Genomic DNA, 21,122 nt, shown 5'->3' with positions numbered 1-21,122 from the left:
GTCTGTCTGTCTGTCTGTCTGTCTATCTATCTCCCCTTCATGGATCACTGCCTTGCCGTGGCGAAGGGGCTTGAATAACTCATTGAAGCTATGAGCTATGTTGTGCAGGGCCACAGGTCATAGTGGAGAGTTTTGACCAAACGTGATCCACCTGGAGCAGGAACCGGCAAGCCACTCCAGTATCCCTGCCAAGAAAACTCCATGGACAAAGACAACAGGCATATAAAAGTTATGACGCTGGAAGATGAGCCCCTCAGGTCAGAAGGCGTCCAACATGCTACTGGGGAAGAGCGGAGGACAAGTACAAGTAGATTCAGAGCTGATGAAGCGGCTGGGCCAAAGCTGAAAGGACGCTCAGTTGCGGATATGCCTGGAAGCGAAAGGAAAGTCCAATGCTGTAAAGACAGTGTTCTCGAAGCTACAAACATGAGTCTGACCAAACTGCAGGAGGCAGTGGAAGACAGGAGTGGCTGGCGTGCTCTGGCCCATGGGGTCACGAAGAGTCGGACACGACTAAACGACTAAACAACAACATCTATTTATCTATCATCTATCTATCATCTATCTATCATCTATCATCTATCTATCTATCTATCTATCTATCTATCTATCTATCTATCTATCATATCTATATCTATCTATCTATCTGTCTATCTATCTATCTATCTATCTATCATCTATCATCTATCATCTATCTATCTATCTATCTATCTATCTATCTATCTATCTATCATCTATATCTATCTATCTATCATCTATCTATCTATCATCTATCTATCTATCTATCTATCTATCTATCTATCATCTTTCTATTTTAAAACCCTCCTCTTGCTTAGCAGCTAGAAAGGGGGAAGGCTTCAATGTAGTCTTTTCCGTGGTGCTGTTTCATGAGGGAGACAGAATGACGATCGCAAGGGAATTACAGTGGTACCTCGGGTTAATAACTTAATTTGTTCCGGAGGTCCGTTCTTAACCTGAAACTGTTCTTAACCTGAGGAACCACTTCAGCTAATGCGGCCTCCTGCTGCCGCCGTTCGCAAGAAGCACAACAGCCATCCAGAACACAAAACCCCTTCTCTGAACGGTGATTAAGTATCCATGCTTTCCAAGAGGTTTTCAAACTACAGCGGTACCTTGTTTCTCAAAGTTAATCTGTTTCGGAAGTCCGTTCCAAAACCAAAGCGTTCTAAAACCAAGGCGTGCTTTCCTGTAGAAAGTAATGGATTAATCCGTTCCAGACTTTTAAAAACAACCCCTAAAACAGCAATTTAACATGGATTTTACTATGTAACGTAGGAGTCAGCAAACGTTTTCAACAGGGGGCCAGTCCACTGTCCCTCAGACCTTGTGGGGGGGGGGGTAGACTATATTTTGAAGGGGGGGGGATTAACGAATTCCTATGTCCCACAAATAACCCAGAGATGCATTTTAAATAAAAGGACACATTATACTCATGTAAAAACACACTGATTCCCAGACTGTCCGGGGGCTGGATTTAGAAGGTGATTGGGTCGGATCCAGCCCCCAAGCCTTAGTTTGCCTACCCATTGAACGAGACCATTGATCCATAAAATGAAAGCAATAAACAATGTATTGTAGGCACACAACCAATCCGTCAGTAGCTGAGCTGGGTCGCACACAGTCACAAAAAAAGAGCCGCAAAAAGAAAAACGCAAAATAAATAGCAGAAACAGACCTCAGTGTAACACACAAAATGGAATTGCAACACTCAAAACGGAAGTGTAACACTCAAAACAGAGCATGTTTGACTTCCGAAAAAAGTTCGCAAACCAGAACACTTACTTCCATGTTTTCAGCATTTGGGTTGCAAGTTGTTTGAGTACCAAGGCGTTTGAGAACCAAGGTACCACTGTATAGCATGGGAATAGCTTTGCAGAAATCACCAACATTATTAACCATGGAATGACATTTTCATTTGTTAGGACAACCACAGCCTTCCTTAAAGGCTGATTAAATGCTTTGCTATCTTGTCTCTTCAGCTCACAGCAAGGCTTTTTATTTTTTTTAACTTCCTCTAATTTATGGTTTCCAATTCCATCGTTGCTGAACGATAGCAAATGCTCCATCATTTCCTTCCTGCCCGATGCGTTCCTCATTTTCATCCTCTCCTGCCTCCTATTTTTTCCTCCTAAGTTGAGTCTTTTCATTACCCCACACATCGGACACTGAGGTCCTCCTGAACCGGTCTGTATATGTTAATCCCAGATGGGTCAGAGCTGCTTGGGTTTCTCAGCCGTCAGCGAAAGGCACTCTGCACGTGCTCAGGGGATCTCTTCCCTCTGTTATCACGGTGTGCAATCCAGTGAAGGGAAACCTTAACATACGCAGGCTCTGAAGCTTAAACAAGTTTTGCCAGAGAACTAAAGGAGGCAGTGATCGCTTCCAACACACTGAAAGATCTGTGTCAGCGAAGGAGGGTTTGAAATGGATTTTTGGAAGGGAGAAATAAATCATTGCCCACTAACAGAAAGCTAGAACTGAGGGTTTTAATTTCTCTGGAGATGGTTCGTGCCTCTTATCTGAGGGATGAGAGAACTGCAACGAGCCCTCATTTTCGTCTAGGTTGAAAGCTCAGCTTCATCCGGTCATAAAAGGGCAGCAGAGTATATTACTGCCAGGAGCTGTTTAATATATTTAGTTTTGTTTTTTTTAAATAATATTTATTGCTTTTCCAACAATTTAAACACTACAAAAACAATACAATACAATACAAAAACACTACATAACACTAACACATTAAACACATTAAACTAACAAAATATATTTAGTTTTTTTAAATGTGCTTGAATGCTGTTCACTAGGGGCTGGGGAAGAGTTCTCTGCAGAATGAGCATGTCAGGGGAACCAGGACTCTTCTCCCTGAGGTGCTAGATTTCTACCTGCAAGGAAGCTTTGCAAAAAAAATCCTCAAGGTGTATTTATATAAACTGCCTTAGGAGGAGGAGCTTAGCTTACATGCCCTGCCTTCTTTTTATTCCTCTAAAGAATATCGGTGGGAAATGTGGGACAGTTCACGGGGTCTGAGTTACACATTCCGGTTGCTTAAAATGCCTCTAGATTGCCTGGGTGGAAAATGGGCACAAGTCTGTCGAGACACCTCTGGCTTTTGCATGATTGGAATGCAAACCGTTTTGCAAAGGTTGTAGCCTACCTTGATTTCAGAAGGGAGTGGATGTAGCCTACCTTGATTTCAGCAAGGCATTTGACAAGGTGCCCCATGATATTCTTGTAAAGAAGCTGGTAAAATGCGGTCTTGACTATGCTACCACTCAGTGGATTTGTAACTGGCTGACTGAGCGAACCCAAAGGGTGCTCATCAATGGTTCCTCTTCATCCTGGAGAAGAGTGACTAGTGGGGTGCCACAGGGTTCTGTCTTGGGCCCGGTCTTATTCCACATCTTTATCAACGACTTGGATGATGGACTCAAGGGCATCCTGATCAAATTTGCAGATGACACCAAACTGGGAGGGGTGGCTAACACCCCAGAGGACAGGATCACACTTCAAAACGACCTTGACAGATTAGAGAACTGGGCCAAAACAAACAAGATGAATTCTAACAGGGAGAAATGTAAAGTATTGCACTTGGGCAAAAAAAAAAAATGAGAGGCACAAATACAAGATGGGGGACACCTGGCTTGAGAGCAGTACATGTGAAAAGGATCTAGGAGTCTTGGTTGACCACAAACTTGACATGAGCCAACAGTGTGACGCGGCAGCTAAAAAAGCCAATGCAATTCTGGGCTGCATCAATAGGAGTATAGCATCTAGATCAAGGGAAGGAATAGTGCCACTGTATTCTGCTCTGGTCAGACCTCACCTGGAGTACTGTGTCCAGTTCTGGGCACCACAGTTCAAGAAGGACACTGACAAACTGGAACGTGTCCAGAGGAGGGCAACCAAAATGGTCAAAGGCCTGGAAACGATGCCTTAGGAAGAACGGCTAAGGGAGCTGGGCATGTTTAGCCTGGAGAAGAGGAGGTTAAGGGGTGATATGATAGCCATGTTCAAATCTATAAAAGGATGTCACATAGAGGAGGGAGAAAGGTTGTTTTCTGCTGCTCCAGAGAAGCGGACACGGAGCAATGGATCCAAACTACAAGAAAGGAGATTCCACCTAAACATTAGGAAGAACTTCCTGACAGTAAGAGCTGTTCGACAGTGGAATTTGCTGCCAAGGAGTGTGGTGGAGTCTCCTTCTTTGGAGGTCTTTAAGCAGAGGCTTGACAACCATATGTCAGGAGTGCTCTGATGGTGTTTCCTGCTTGGCAGGGGGTTGGACTCGATGGCCCTTGTGGTCTCTTCCAACTCTATGATTCTATGATTCTATGATTCTATTCTAAGGTAGAATTCGCACCCATAGCTCTGTTCCCGTTTGCCTCTGGCGCCGTTTGCACCTGAAAGAGGCTTCCCCACTCTTGATTTTAGAGTCATAGAACTGTAGAATCAGAAGACACCCCCAGCGGCCATTTAGTCCAATCCCCTGCGATGCTCAAAAATCCTTTTTGGGAATTATAGGGACAGAACTACCTAAATTGTGTAGAAATTTATTTATGTATGCTACTACAGCAGCAAGAATGTTACTTGCCCCAAAATGGAAAGGAAGTCCCAGCAAAGGAAGAATAGATACAAAAACTTATGGAACGGACAGAAATGGCAAAACTCGCCGGAAGAATAAGAAATCAAGATAACAAACTTTTAATAAAAGAATGGAAATGATTTATTGAATATTTACAGATCAATTGTAAACAGATAAAAACATCCACATGATTATTGTAATAACCTGCAGTTTGTATTTAAAGTAGATACTGTAATGAAATGAGCAAATTAAATGAATTTGGAGATGCAGAAGATATTAAAAAACAAATTTGAGGAACCACAGAAAGAGGGGGAAGGAAGTCAAAATTTGGAAATGTTAAAAGGATTGTAAAATTAGTGAAATGTATAAATTTGAAAAGTATAAATGACAGGCGGCCAGCCAACCTCTGTTGGAAAACCTCCAATGACTTGAATCCACTGGTATGGATCCTACTCTCTGGATCGCCTCCAGCACTGATCCTGCTAGCTCCCAATCTCCCATTTGGTCCGAAGACCGGTGGTGTTGTGCAATGGTTAGAGCAACAGTCTGGGAACTGTCCATAGACATAGCCCTCCTTGCTGATAAAATCAGGAACTGGGACAGAGCAGCGGGAGCTCACTTCGTTGAGGGGATTCAAACCACCAAAATTCTGATCGGTTCAGTGGTCTAGACCACAGCGCCACCCGCATCCCAGCTCCTGCCAACCTAGCAGTTCAAAAGCATACCAGTGCAAGTAGATAAGTAGGTACCACTGCAGCGGGAAGGTAAACGGCATTTCCGTAGGCTCTGGTTTCTGTCACGGTGTCCTGTCGCACCAGAAGCGGTTTAGTCCTGCTGGCCACATGACCCGGAAAAAAGTTGTCTGCGGACAAACACCGGCTCCCTCGGCCTGAAAGCGAGATGAGCGCCACAACCCCAGAGCCGCCTTTGACTGGACTTAACTGTCCAGGGGTCCTTTAAATGTAAAGGTAAAGGACCCCTGCCCTGCCCACCTAGCAGTTCGAAAGCATGTCAAAGTGCAAGTAGATAAATAGGTACCACTCCGACGGGAAAGTAAACGGCGTTTCCGTGTGCCGCTCTGGTTCGCCAGAAGCGGCTTAGTCATGCTGGCCACATGACCCAGAAGCTGTATGCCGGCTCCCTCAGCCAATAAAGTGAGATAAGTGCCGCAACCCCAGAGTCGGCCACAACTGGACCTAATGGTCAGGGGTCCCTTTACCTTTACTAAAGGACCCCTGACAGTTAAGTCCAGTTGCGAACGATTCTGGGGTTGTGGCGCTCTTCTCGCTTTATTGGCCGAGGGAGCCAGCATTTGTCCGCAGACAGTTTTCCCACGTCATGTGGCCAGAATGACTAAGCCGCTTCTGGTGAACCAGAGCAGCGCACGGAAACGCCATTTACCTTCCTGCCAGAGTGGTACCTATTTATCTACTTGCACTTTGACGTGCTTTCGAACTGCTAGCTTGGCAGGAGCTGGGACCCATCAATGGAAGCTCACTCCCTCGTGGGGATTCGAACCACCGACCTTCCAGTCGGCAAGCCCAAGAGGCTCAGTGGTTTAGACCACAGCGCCACCCGCATCCCGAGGGGTCCTTTACCTTTTCGATAAGATGAATTTGGCAAGTGAATCCCCTGCCCAGACTCTCTCTTGAGCTCTCCAAGAAGAGGTTGGATAGTCATCTGTTGAGTATGACCTACAATCTTCCTCCCCCCATCCGCTGCTGTGTGGTTTTAACCCCTTGCAGCCCGTGCTAAACTCCATGTTGTCTTTCTCACTGCCTGCAGTCATCACTCTGTGCTGCATCTTCAAATGTCGTATACCTCGGACCAAGAAGGAGATTGAGGCTCGCTACGCCAAACGCCAGGCTGCCAAGACCTACGCAGACAAGCTGGACACCGTGCCTCCGCTCAATGAGCTCACCGAAATCCCAGGAGGTAGTTTTATTATTATTATTGTTTGGTTTTTCGGATTAAAAGTTTACAGTCATATATGAACATAGGTCATAAAGACAAGATTCCAAGGAATCTCCTCAACTTCCCTTCTTCCCCTTTGTGGGTCCCATTGTTAACCCTTTCCTCCTGCATCTTTAATCCAAATCTTTTACTTCTCCATTGCATCCAAAATTCACCATTTAACTACAAATGTTCCTCCTACACTTTGCAGAGGTGGGATTTAGGTGTGTGATTTTGCTAAATTTGTTGGGACTCGTCATCGACACTTCCCTGCCTTTCCTTTCATAATTCAAACACTGTTGTGTGCAGGGTGTGTTGTGTTGTGTTGTGTTGTGTTGTGTGTGTGTTCGCCTGCTACATTCCCTACCCTTACTGGTTTTTGTTCTTGTTTTTGTCATGCATTTTGTGTTTTTTTATCTTATTTTTTGCATTGTGAACCATATCGCTATCTGTGCCTGGAGAGCAGTACAGTGGTACCTCGGGTTAAGTATTTAATTCATTCCAGAGGTCAGTTCTTAACCTGAAACTGTTCTTAACCTGAAGCACCACTTTAGCTAATGGGGCCTCCCGCTGCCGTCGTGCAATTTCTGTTCTCATCCTGAAGCAAAGTTCTTAACCCGAGGTACTATTTCTGGGTTAGCGGAGTCTGTAACCTGAAGTGTATGTAACCTGAAGCATATGTAACCTGAGGTACCACTGTATACAAATAATGGTGATGATGATAATAATAATAATATTTCAAGTCTAAGCATGCCGCTAATCCTCAAAGGTTCTCCTTCATTTCCCTTCCCTTTGCTGTTGCACAGTTCTCTAGCCCTCTCTCATTCTCTCTTATATCCTTTTCTGATTGTCTGCCCCTTTCAGGCTCTACTGACAACCTCCCAACTCTCTCTGGGCAAGTCGACTCCCTTCCTCTAAATTCTCTGCCGGTGGTGAAAGAGGAAGACGAAATAGCACTGCCAATCCACTAGGGGGCACCCTCTGCCTACGATTTTCCTTTGGCTTGTCCTCGCTTTCTTTGGAGAAGGACTCTGCTGCAGAGATTTTTGAGATTCTGCCCCCTTCCTTCGCTTTCGACCTCCTCCTTCCAGATCTTCCTTCTCTGATTCTGCCATTTTCCTCTTACCGCTTTCTCTCTCGCTCACTACATAAAGAGGACATTCCAGCCGCGGAAGCAGGCTGTGTAACGCTCAATTTATTCATTTCTATTGAACTCAATGGTGCTCCCTTCAGATTGCAGTCAATTTAATTTGCTTTAAAACAAAAAACCTGCCCAGCTTCAACAAAAAGTCTCCAGCCATCTGGAATGCTATCATTAGCTTTTAACCGGAAATTCACCTTGCGAAAGGAAAACGTTCCCATTCAAATGGCTTGCATGAAGTAGGAACCTCGCCAAAGAAAAGAAAAAGACGTACCTAGCCTCTTCTGGATCATTTCCCTAGTTTTTTATGCTAAGCGCCCACTTGGAAGCTTCATTAGCACCTTGTTCACTTTGCTGAAGGAAAGAACGTCCATCAGTAACTTTGACACTCTGGCAGATGAGACCAGTCCAGAACAGGGACTTCTCCATAGGACCTCCTGTGGCTTTCTCAATGCGATGGGAAGATTCAAGGACAAAGAAACATTTCAACACTTCAGTCTGGCATAGTATAGTATCAAGAGCAGAAAGAACAAGGCTTCTTTGGGCTGATGAGGAGATGAGGAATTAGACCTAAAATAAATGAGATTACCCAGCAAAAGCATGCTCACCCCTCTCTCTTTTTTTTAAAAAAAATATCTTTATTAATTTAAAATAAATGCATTTATGAAAAACAGACATACATACAAGTAAACAAACATACAATCAAACAAACAAACAAACAAACAAATAACAGAAAAAGCAAACAAACCACCACACTACAAAATATAAGAAAATTAATATAATTATCATCATATATACGCCTGGTATTGAACACAATTATAAAATTTATAGAAAAGAAATTTAAAACTGACTTCCAATTAATCTCTCTGTACTTTGTCTATCCATTACTTTATACCACACAGTTACATATTTCTTATATAATTTCTTTTTACCTCCCTACAAACTTGTATTTATACAATGCAGGGATCAGTCTAATTCTGCCAAGATGTTTCCTTTTATTCCTTTTAGTTTTCTAAATATTCTTTAAAGAGTCTCCAATCCTTATAGACTTTTTGTTTCGGTTGGTCTCTTACTCTTCCTGTCACTTTCGCTAGCTGCAGATATTCTACCATTAGAGCATGCTCACACCTCTCATTGAGTTTGTAGGTACAAATCCAAGAGGATTGCTTGTAATTACCATATTTTTCGCTCTATAAGAAGCACCATACCACAAGACACACCTAGTTTTTGGAGGAGGAAAACAAGAAAAAAAAATATTCTGAATCCCAGAAGCAAGAGGGAATGCAGCGATCCCTCTTGCTGTTCTGGCTTCTGGGATAGCTGCGCAGCCTGCATTCGCTCCATAAGACGCACGCACATTTCCCCTTACTTTTTAGGAGGGAAAAAGTGAGTCTTATAGAGCAAAAAATACGGTATATTTTGGGAATAATACGTGTTCTTACGTAGCTGCATTGTTTTATACTTTTCGGATGTCCTACAATCATAAAGTGGTTGAGTTCTATGCTATAAATCAAGCACTGCCAGGAGTTTTCCAAGGTATCTCTTATCAATAAAAAAAAATGGTGTGGCACGAGATTTATTTATTTTTTAAGTGTGGCCCAGAAAAAAAAGTTTGAGACTCACTGCCCATCCCTTCCTGACTTAAGTTTTGTTCCTGGTTCTTTCCCCCATTAAACACCTTCGTCTACCTATGAAACTGGGGTTCTTTATCATACGTGTCCCCAGTGCCAGATTTACGTATAAGCTAAACAAGCTTAGGGCCACACTCTCTTGGGGGCCCCCAAAAAATTTAAAGGGGGAAAAACCCTGGATGTACATTTCCAAAATATAAGATTAAAAAACATTTTGTTATGTGCAAATGGCTTTAGATACCTATTAGATCCATAAATTTCTATCTATCTATCCTCTATCTATCTATCATCTATCTATATATCATCTCTATCATTATCTATCTCTATCATCTACCTACCTATCTATCTATCTATCTATCTACCTACCGATCTATCATCTATCTATCATCTATCTATCATCTATCTCTATCATCTACCTACCTACCTACCTATCTATATCTATCTATCTATCTCTCTATCTATCTATCTATCTATCTATCATCTATCTATATAACATCTATCATTTATCTATCATCTATCTATCTATCTATCTATCTATCTATCTATCTATCTATCATCTATCTATCTATCTATCTATCAATCTATCATCTATCTATCTATCATCTACCTACCTACCTACCTATCTCTATCATTATTTATCTCTATCATCTACCTACCTACCTACCTGCCTGCCTGCCTGCCTGCCTGTCTGTCTGTCTGTCTGTCTCTATCATTATCTATCACTATCTATCATCTATCTATCTACCTACCTACCTAGCTATCATCCATCCATCTATCTATCTATCTATCTATCTATCTATCTAAATTTGCTCATTTAATTACAGTATCTAGCTTAAATATAAACTCTTATGAAACGGCAGGTTATTACAATAATCATGTCAATGTTTTTATCTGTTTACAATTGTAAATATTCAATAAATCATATATGCAACACAAAAAACAGTGAAAATTGGTTGGTGACAAAGGACAGCTGGACATATACAGGGCCCCATTACCTTCAGTAACTTAAAGGTAAAGGGACCCCTGACCATTAGGTCCAGTCGCGGACGACTCTGGGGTTGCGGCACTCATCTCGCTTTACTGGCCGAGGGAGCCGGCGTACAGTTTCCAGGTCACGTGGCCAGCATGACTAAGCCGTTTCTGGCGAACCAGAGCAGCTCACGGAAACGCCGTTTACCTTCCCACCGGAGTGGTACCTATTTATCTACTTGCACTTTGACGTGCTTTCAAACTGCTAGGTTGGCAGGAGCAGGGACCGAGCAACGGGAGCTCACCCCGTCACGGGGATTCGAACTGCCGATCTTCTGATCGGCAAGTCCTAGGCTCTGTGGTTTAACCCACAGCGCCACCCACGTCCCAGTTTTACAATATGCAGAAATTAATATGGGTAGAGAAATCAGAGAGAGGAGCTGAAGGAAGTCTTAGGGGGAAGGGTTTGCTGGGGAGGTGGGAGGTGTGAAAAGGGGGGGGGATAAAGAAGATGATTTGTTTTGATAATTTGTTATGTTGAAATTGTTAATAAAAAAAAACAAATTTAGGATTTAGGTGGGGGTTTGTTTGTTTTTTGTGTAAGAGTTTTCATTTTTGCGCTCTCTCTCTCTCTCTCCCTCTCTCTCTCTCTCGTCCTTCATCGACAGCTGCGACCCCCGGGGAAAAGAAAGAGGAAGAGGAGGAGGTGCCCACAGTCTCTGGAAAGGTTGATGCGAAGAAGAAGAAGAAAGACGAGAAGAAGTCAAAGAAGAAGGAAGGAGAGGAGGGGGAGGAGTCCCAGAAGGAAGAGAAAGGGGGGAAGAAGAAGGGAGGAAACAAGAAAGACGGGGAGAAGGAAGACGAGAAGAAGAAAGGGGAAGAGGAGGGTGGGGGCAAGGACAAGCCCAAGGGGGCTGGTGCCAAGGGAGGGGGGAAAGGGGCTGGGAACCCCAAGGGAGCTGGGGCCAAGGGAGGTGGGGGCCCCAGAGCTGGTGGTGCTGCCAAGGGAGGGGGGCAAGGGCCTGGGACCCCCAAAGCTGGCGGTGCCAAGGGAGGTAGGCAAGGACCTGGGACCCCCAAAGCCGGCGGTGCCAAGGGAGGGGCGCAAGGGCCTGGGACCCCCAAAGCTGGCGGTGCCAAGGGAGGGGGGCAAGGGTCTGGGACCCCCAAAGCTGGCGGTGCCAAGGGAGGGGGGCAAGGGAGCGGGACCCCCAAGCCTCCAGCCAAGAAGCCCCCACCGAAGAAGTGAGCAAGGGGGGGACGCAGGAGGGATTTCCCCACCACCACCCAAAGGCAGGGTTTTCAAAGGCCGTTTTCATCTTCCGCACATAGCTATGCAAATCTCATGCCTTCGCTTGACCCAGAAGAGTCAGACTCAGAAATTGAGCGAAGTGAAAGAGAGACTGACTCTGCAGATCAGAGCTGGCTGTTCGACCCCCCCTTCTCAAGATAGACACTGTTAGCTCTCAAGAAGAGGAAGAGGTGGATGGCAGTTGGAGCGCCGCTAGGCAACCAGCAGATAGGCAAAGGTCTGAGACTGTGTCAAATGAAAATGGAGAGGGTGAAGGCCAGCTTCTCAGTCCCCGTTCTAGGAGACTGGATAAGATCAGAGGGCAACGGAAGGCCAAGAGGGGAAAGGCGGAAGTTTGGCATCCTTCCTGCTGTGGGAGGGGCAAAGATTCAGACTGACCAACTATCGTCAATGTGAGGAGGCAGGAAGCCATGCTCTGGATGTGTTTTGTTGTAAATAAATGTACATAAAACTGCCGGAGAGTCAATACTTGCTTGCCTGCCAGAGATTATTACAGTTGTGCTCAGACACAGCCTAAGACTGTGTAGGAAAGACCCTGGAGAGGAGGGGTCCTAGTGGACACTGGGTCAGCAGGGATATTCAGTCCTTGCAACTGTTTTATTGGGGCAAGACCTCCTAGTAAGAGTTGCTGAGACCACCAGGTCTGAGCTGTTGTTTGTTTCCTTGAATAAAGATTTAACTTCCCTGGCCTCGATTTATTGTTTTTGCTGCTGACCTACTTCTTACTCCAACTCTGACATCTGCCGAGGCCCCAATTTAAATGATGTCCTCTCCTTCTGGAAATATCGCTAGCTCTTTGATTCTATGTACTTGAGCAACTCTTTAGACATGTGAAAAGGATGCCTGACAGGTCAGGGCCAGTAACTTAACAGAAAAACTGGTCCAACCACTTCAGCCGGTTCCTTCTTCCACGGATGCCCATCTTACAGATGTAAAACCACAAGCTTGAAAGGGACCCCAATATATCATCAAATCCCACCCTATCCTATAACAATATGTATACCTTAATGCATCCATTTCATCCCCAAGTCTTCATACATTCTCTTTTTTTTAAAGATTTTTACTGATACAGCAAGGGGGAAAAAACCACAAATACCAAATTACACACAAGAATAACCATAGACACACAATTTTCTTGGCAAACAATAAAACATATATTGGTCTTAACACTAAAGACCCAACCTCCCGTCTATTCCATATTTCAATTTCATATTTCTTATTGTCAATACACACTTTTATCATAATTAAACTTATTCTGAATATATCTAATTTCTTATATTTACCTTGCAACTATTACTGAAGTTCCTTGAATGCTGCAACAGAATTTAAACTTAAAGGAACTGCTGAACTAACAAATTGAACTGGAATACAAAAAAGGGAGGTATGAGGAGGTCCGGGAAACAAGTAAATGAAAGATAAATGATAGAAAGATTGAATTGTTTTTAAGTATTTTTATTTTGTATTTTTTCTTCTTTTTCTTTTTTCATTTTGTAATATTGTGAAAACCTTAATAAATATTTATATATATAAAAAAATAAACTACTATATTTATTTTTCAGATATTCTTTGAGACCTTCCCATTTTGAAACAAATTCCTGTTTTGATTTGTTCTTTATTTTTTTCTGATAGACCATCTAATTCGGCATATTCTGTCAGCTTTTGGATCCAATCTTGTATAGAGGGGATTTCATTCCTCTTCATACATTCTCATTTCAGTTTCAAACGCTTTTTCTCTGTGTGCGAGATGCAAAAAAATAAAATAAAAATCCAGCTTTTTTTTGTAGTTTAGAAAGTAATGAATATTCACATGTTTACCGCTGGTGAAAGCAGAACACCTATTCGGCGGGGGCGGGGAAGCAAGGCACCTGTTCGTACTTTTTGGATGGAAATTGCAATTTCAAAGTTGCACATTCTCCTTTGAGGCAATCAAGATGTTGATCTGCGTTGTGGGAAGAGTGGGGGAGGAAGAGTATTGAAACCTCTACTCCTGGGACTTGTCAATCAATGTCTGCGATTAACGAGAGAGAACGCAGGGAAATGGAGGCGTGTTGCCGGTTAAATATTCCACCGCAAGAAACTCAAAATTGTTTGTGATGCCAGGGGGAAACGAGTGGATTCTGATTAACTCGAATGCCGCCTTAACACCAGCTAAAAGATTTGGTCATCAGAATGGAATGCACGTCATTTTTTCAGTGTGTTTGTGTGTGTGAAACCTACTAAGCATGACCCAACCAAATAAAGACCCTCTATTATTAAACAGAATCTAGTGAACTTCAAAGTTCTATCCCCATTTTCCACCCTGTTAGAGCTCTCTGGGGACTCAGCTTTGTTGTTGTTGTTTCGTCGTTTAGTCGTGTCTGACTCTTCGTGACCCCCTGGACCAGAGCACGCCAGGCACTTCTGTCTTCCACTGCCTCCCGCAGTTTGGTCAGACTCATGCTGGTAGCTTCGAGAACACTGTCCCACCATCTTGTCCTCCGTCGTCCCCTTCTCCTTGCGCCCTCCATCTTTCCCAACATCAGGGTCTTTTCCAGGGAGTCTTCTCTTCTCATGAGGTGGCCAAAGTATTGGAGCCTCAGCTTCACGATCTGTCCTTCCAGTGAGCATGTTCCAAAGTGCATTATACAAATGTGCCACTAGATGGCGATGGCGAGCTATGGAAAATGCAATATATTTTTCAAAACTTTTTTTTTTTTTTTTAAAAAAAATCATTTTCACATGTTATAAAAAATCATGTTTTTTTATATGTGTCTAGATTCCACCTATGTCATAAAGGGTAAATAGAAGAATGACAACGGAGATTTTCCTACTGTTCAGCCCAACCGGAGGCCACTACAGCTTATTGAAAATCTGAATCTGACAGCCCTGTCTGAAGTGCTCTGTTTGTCCTGTCCCAAGTCTGGGTTAAAGAACCTTAAAAGAGGAGTCTGGGGGGGTTGAGGGGGTGAGGGTTAGAAATTATCTGTCAACAATGACAGGCAACCTAGTCACCGTCTTATTCCACACTAGGGTGAACGATCTGGCATATGTATTTAAATCACTATAATTATTTCTAAATTTGCATCTGGACGTTCAGATAAATGCATGCAAATGTTATGCAAATCCCTTTCGGCGCTGCATCATACTTATTTGGGAGAGTCATCTCATTTCTCTCTGGAATAACAGACATGAATCTGCTATTCTAACTTTATCCTTCCTGGACGGGGGTGTTTTCAACCTTTCAGTTTCAGGCAAATTGAAAGTGCATTTTCTTTTGAAAAGTGACACAGCTAGGGCCGGATTTAGGTTTGATGAGGCCCTAAGCTAATGAAGGTAATGGGGCCCTTTATATGTCCAACTGCCCTTTGTCAACAACAAATTATCACTGTTTTTTGTGTTGAGTATATGCTATGTGGTAATTTATGGACCTAAGAGTTATCTAGGGATGCGGGTGGCGCTGTGGGTTAAATCACAGAGCCTAGGGCTTGCCAATCAGAAGGTCGGCGGTTCGAATCCCCACGACGGGGTGAGCTCCTGTTGCTTGGTCCCTGCTCCTGCCAACCTAGCAGTTTGAAAGCACACCAGTGCAAGTAGATAAATAGGTTCAGCTGTGGTAGGAAGGTAAACAGCGTTTCCATGCGCTGCTCTGGTTTGCCAGAAGCGGCTTAGTCTTGCTGGCCACATGACCCGGAAGCTGTACGCTGGATCCCTCGGCCAATAAAGCGAGATGAGCGCCGCAACCCCAGAGTCGGCCACGACTGGACCTAATGGTCAGGGGTCCCTTTACCTTTACATTTAATAGTTATCTCAAGCCATTTGCACATAACAAAATATGTATTTTATCAAAGTAATTGCTGAACTGAAATAGTTAAAGCTATGGTTGTAGTGATGTATGGAAGTGAGAGCTGGACCATAAAGAAGGCTGATCGCCAAAGAATTGATGCTTTTGAATTATGGTGCTGGAGGAGACTCTTGAGAGTCCCACAGACTGCAAGAAGATCAAACCTATTCATTCTGAAAGAAATCAGCCCTGAGTGCTCACTGGAAGGACAGATCCTGAAGCTGAAGCTGAGGCTCCAAGACTTTGGTCACCTCATGAGAAGAGAAGACTCCCTGGAAAAGACCCTGATGTTGGGAAAGATGGAGGGCACAAGGAGACGGGGACGACAGAGGACGAGATGGTTGGACAGTGTTCTGGAAGCTACTGTGGAAAAGACCCTGATGTTGGGAAAGATGGAGGGCACAAGGAGAAGGGGACAACAGAGGACGAGATGGTTGGACAGTGTTCTCGAAGCTACCAACATGAGGAGCTACCAACTGCGGGAGGCAGTGGAAGACAGGAGTGCCTGGCGTGCTCTGGTCCATGGGTTCACGAAAAGTCGGATACGACTAAACAACTAAACAACAACAATATTAATAGTGAAATTTGGGGGGGGGGTCCCCAAGAGAGTGGGGCCCTAAGCTATAGCTTGTTTAGCTTATACGTAAATCCGGTACTTTTGAGTATGTCTCCAGTGCATTGGACTGGCATGGGATTCTGAAATGTTTCCCCATTCTGCTCCAGATTTAATTCAGGGAGCGGGAGAGTTGTGTACCTCCAACTACTAGAAGTTTAGGAAACTGTGTATTAAACTGCCTCTTGTTCCTTGACACTACTGGGAGGTAATGATAGACCTATCATCATCAGGATAATCACCATCTCACGGTCATAATTTAGGGATCCTTTCGATGTAAATGTGAACCTGCCTTTCTCAATCTCTGGGCCTTTCTCTTTTAATGAGGCTTTGTAAGACTGTGATGAATTTCTCAAAAGGATAGGTTGATTGGGAGTGGGATGAAAACCCATCTGAGTTGGTTGGAAGGTAACCTGTAAAGCTATTTGTGTTCCCATCGAGATATTCTGCTATTTTCTGGAAGACTGGAACAAATTCATGTTCTATTTGAAAGACAACTTGAAATATACTCGGAGTCCTGTAGTGATTTCATGCTCTTTCATGCGAAACGCAGGGCTGGATAAATCCCAAGCCGGAAATATGATTGCCGGAAGAAATATCAACAACCTCAGATATGCAGATGACACAACCTTGATGGCAGAAAGTGAGGAGGAATTAGACTTCCGTAGGTGGCGCCAACGGCAATGGCGGAATCCCTCTAATCCAGAGGGAGATCGCTCCACAGAAATCGGGTCTAAAACCGCTTCGGCGCAGCGGGGACCCTTCAAACCACAGGCGGGTGAAGCCTGTGACCCTGGGACTCGGCGGGCACTGTTTGCGCCCCCCCGGTCTGCAAAGGAACCCGGCAACGGGCTCCGGAACAGAGCGGGGAAGTGAAGGCGCTGTGCTGTGAGTCGTCTGCTTCTTTTGTGGAGTGAAGCCGCGTAGCTGTTGCCGGAGAGCGCTGCCTTTTTTCCTGGACAATTCGGACTTTAAAACAAATATCCGTGAGTACCCAGAATTTGGACAAATTGGGATACTAAAGGAAGATTAGTGAAAAGGGCAGAATTGGACTATAAAAAAAAAGAAAGAAAAATTGATTGAATTTGGTACGGAGCGGTAAGGGCTAAACAGGAAGTCACCCTTCCGTTCTTTTGTAAATATAACAAAGCAAAATCAAATTGTACTAGAGCTTTGAAAATTGCTCTCAAAAGAGTGGAATCCAACATTTTAAATTGGGAATATTTTTTTTTTGGACTATTTGAAGCAGTAAAAGGAAGTTATTTTCGTCCTGATCCTGGAGCGGGGAAGTCAGGACTGACATGAACAAATCAAGGTATCTGTGTGTGTCAGATGGTTAAAAGAAGAGAACTTTTGTGACTCTATTGTTCCCTTTCGCATTTTAAACGAATATATAAGGATAAAGGATTTTAAGTAACATGGAAATGTATCAGAAACAAATATAAGTCTTCCCCTTAGGGGGAGCTTTAGAAACTGTAACTAAATGCCAAGGACTTGACAGTTGTTACAAAGAACCGTGGGAGAGTGCAACAATGTTTTCAGAAGTTGTGGTTTGCCTGCTCAAAGAAACAAATATTCTACTGGAAGAACTACATGATAAGGTGAACCAGATGGCCAAGTCGACTGGAAATCTCGGACTGGCAGTGGAAGGCGTTGATCAAACTGTGGGAATAGATGTGGAGTCTATCCAGGATTCAAACCAGGAGTGTGTTTTGACAGAACAGGGGTTTGTGGCATTAAATCAGGAGTGTGGCCTGACAGAACAGTCTCAACAGGAGCTTGATCCTTCGGACTTGATAATGGAATTGGGGAAAAATCAGATATGGGAAGGGAAAGTTCGGTGTGGTTTGGAAATGGGGGGCTGGATTGACCCCCCTATGTTGGGATATTTGGACTTTTTAAATTCAGTAACAGGCTGCGATATGTTTGGAAATGTGGGGGTCCACAAATTCGGGGGGCCCTTGAAGTATGCTCTTAAATACTACATGGAATGCAGCGATGAACAGGGAAAAGGATTTGATCTGATGAGAAGGGTTAAAAGCACTATTAAGTTGGAGCTACTACGAGCAAGTGACTACAGCCACAAATATGAAGAAAAGCTGAGGAAGGGCCATGGAAGTGACTTGAGGGCCTCGGACATAAGGTCACCGGGTTAGTTTGATGAATAAGGACTGACAAATCCCGAAACCAGGAGGAAGGGATGTTGGATTAAGATTGGACTTGATTATATGCTTCTTTCTCTTTTTTGGTTTTTTTTGTTTTTTTAATTAATAGAATGTTTTATAAAGCTGATGAATGATAGAATGAGAGAAAAATGAATGATAGGAAAATGTTGGAAGAATTTACCTGGCTTTAGCAAAAATGTATAAAGAATTATGAAAGAACATTAGGAATATAAGAAGTGGGTAAAGTCAAGATCTAAGTTTTAAATTTTAAAGTTTATTTTATAATAGAAGGATCATGAAAGAACATTATGAATATAAGAAGTTGGTATAATTAAGATTTAAATTTTAAATTGTAAGGTCTATTATATAATAGAAAAATGGAAAGGATTTGCTGGGATAATTAATAACTAGAATACAAAGGAAGGGAGGAGGAGGAGGTCTAATGTTTTTTCTTCTTTATTATTATTTTTCTTCTGTATTTCTTACTTTTTCATATTTTTATTTTTTTTACTTTTGTATTATTTTTTTATTGTGTGTAAGTTTTTGTATTTTCTATTTTTTGTTTTTGTGTAATTTTTGTATTTTTTTTTTGTTTTCTTTTGAAATCTTAATAAATATTATTAAAAAAAAAAAGAAAGAAAGTGAGGAGGAATTAAAGAACCTTTTAATGAGGGTGAAAGAGAAGAGCACAAAATATGGTCCGAAGCTGAACATCAAAAAAACGAAGATCATGGCCGCTGGGCCAATCACCTCCTGGCAAATAGAAGGGGAAGAAATGGAGGCAGTGAGAGATTTTACTTTCTTGGGCTCCATGATCACTGCAGATGGTGACAGCAGTCACGAAATTAAAAGATGCCTGCTTCTTGGGAGAAAAGCAATGACAAACCTAGACAGCATCTTAAAAAGCAGAGACATCACCTTGCCAACAAAGGTCCATATAGTGCAAGCTATGGTTTTCCCAGTAGTGATGTATGGAAGTGAGAGCTGGACCATAAAGAAGGCTGATCACCGAAGAATGGATGCTTTTGAATTATGGTGCTGGAGGAGACTCTTGAGAGTCCCATGGACTGCAAGAAGATCAAACCTATCCATTCTGAAGGAAATCAGCCCTGAGTGCTCACTGGGAGGACAGATCCTGAAGCTGAGGCTCCAGTACTTTGGCCACCTCATGAGAAGAGAAGACTCCCTGGAAAAGACCCTGATGTTGGGAAAGATGGAGGGCACAAGGAGAAGGGGACGACAGAGGATGAGATGGTTGGACAGTGTTCTCGAAGCTACCAGCATGAGTTTGACCAAACTGCGGGAGGCAGTGGAAGACAGGAGTGCCTGGCGTGCTCTGGTCCATGGGGTCACAAAGAGGCGGACACGACTAAACGACTAAACAACAACAAGAACATTGCAGCTTGTAAAACAGTGATTGAATTGCCCCCAAAACACACTGTGGGCTCATGTTCAGCTTGAGGTCCACCGAGACTCCTGGATCCTTTTCACATGTACTGCTGACAAGCTACTTGTCAGCTCCTGCCCAAATAACATAGCGCTTGAAGCATCAAGGCTGATAATTCCCTTGCGATTGTCCATCTCCCACGAAGTAGCTCCACTGAAAAGACAAATTTGAAGCTACTTTCTCCCATGTCACAGCCCTTGAGATTTTTGAAGATGGTTCTCAAATCTCCTCTCGGCTTCCTCTTTTCCAGGCTAACCATACTCAACTCCTTCAACCGTTCCTCATCAGGCTTGTTTTCCAGACCCTTGATCATCTTGGTCCCCCTCCTCTGCACACATTGAATGTGGTTCAGAGGCTTCAGGCAGCTTTTGCTGGTCCAAGCTTAATTTTTTGACTTAGACATTCTTTGGACAAGCCCCATTGTCCCCCGATCAGTATGTATCATTTGTTCATCTCCATTCCAAAAATCTACAATACAAGGACACGTCTGCCTGGGAATGCCCAAAGGTAAAGGAATTCTGTAATAAAATCCTAAAGGTTATTAATAAAAATTTTAAAGTGAAGCTTTCAATAGACTTTGATTTCATGACAATGGGTATACAGTGTTACCTCAGGTTACATACGCTTCAGGTTATATACACTTCAGGTTACAGACTCTGCTAACCCAGAAATAGTGCATCAGGTTAAGAACTTTGCTTCAGGATTACAGGTTACAGACTCCGCTAACCCAGAAATAGTGCTTCAGGTTAAGAACTTTGCTTCAGGATGAGAACAGAAATTGTGCTCCGGCGGCGCGGCGGCAGCAGGAGGCCCCATTAGCTAAAGTGGTGCTTCAGGTTAAGAACAGTTTCAGGTTAAGTACGGACCTCCGGAACGAATTAAGTACTTAACCTGAGGTACCACTGTACTTGGAAACACAGCTATAGAGAAAGGTGACCAGTTTACCCTCAAAGCTATGATATTAGCAGGAAAGACAACGATAGCTTTAGGTCGGAAACTTAGAGAAAAATGGACAGTAGAGGCATGGAATAGTTATTTGTTTGAACTTATTCAGTCGGACATTGTCGCAGTCATGTCACAGGAAACAACGTGGAAGGTCAAGTCCACCACGATAAGGAGCAGATGGAACCCCTATCTTCAATGGATAAAAACTACAGTGGTACCTCGGGTTACATGCGCTTCAGGTTACATACGCTTCAGGTTACAGACTCTGCTACCCCAGAAATAGTGCTTAAGGTTAATAACTTTGCTTCAGGATAAGAACAGAAATCATGCTCTGGCGGCACGGCAGCAGCAGGAGGCCCCATTAGCTCAAGTGGTGCTTCAGGTTAAGAACAGTTTCAGGTTAAGAACAGACCTCCGGAACGAATTAAGTACTTAACCCGAGGTTCCACTGTACTGGAACAAAAGACATTTGGTGGAAACTAAAGATGCTATGCCCGTGGCTGAGGATAATAGTTTGAACCCTTAA

The 21,122-nt window shown here is 43.3% G+C and overlaps 1 protein-coding gene across 1 annotated transcript in view; it reads left to right on the top strand.

Moving 5' to 3' along the window:
- TMIE (transmembrane inner ear) overlaps positions 1 to 8,369 on the top strand; it is a 33,283-nt gene extending 24,914 nt beyond the window's left edge. Inside the window, exons 3-4 of the mRNA XM_080974322.1 lie at positions 6,386 to 6,535; positions 7,418 to 8,369. Of these exons, the coding sequence (XP_080830448.1) occupies positions 6,386 to 6,535; positions 7,418 to 7,524 (257 nt within the window). The 3' untranslated portion in view covers positions 7,525 to 8,369. The remainder of the gene's footprint in view (positions 1 to 6,385; positions 6,536 to 7,417) is intronic.
- The last annotated feature ends 12,753 nt before the right edge of the window (positions 8,370 to 21,122 follow it).

This window comes from Podarcis pityusensis (genome assembly GCF_964106645.2).
Source record: "Podarcis pityusensis genome assembly, chromosome: 12".
NCBI lineage: Eukaryota > Metazoa > Chordata > Lepidosauria > Squamata > Lacertidae > Podarcis > Podarcis pityusensis.
This window is presented reverse-complemented; position numbering and strand designations above follow the sequence as displayed.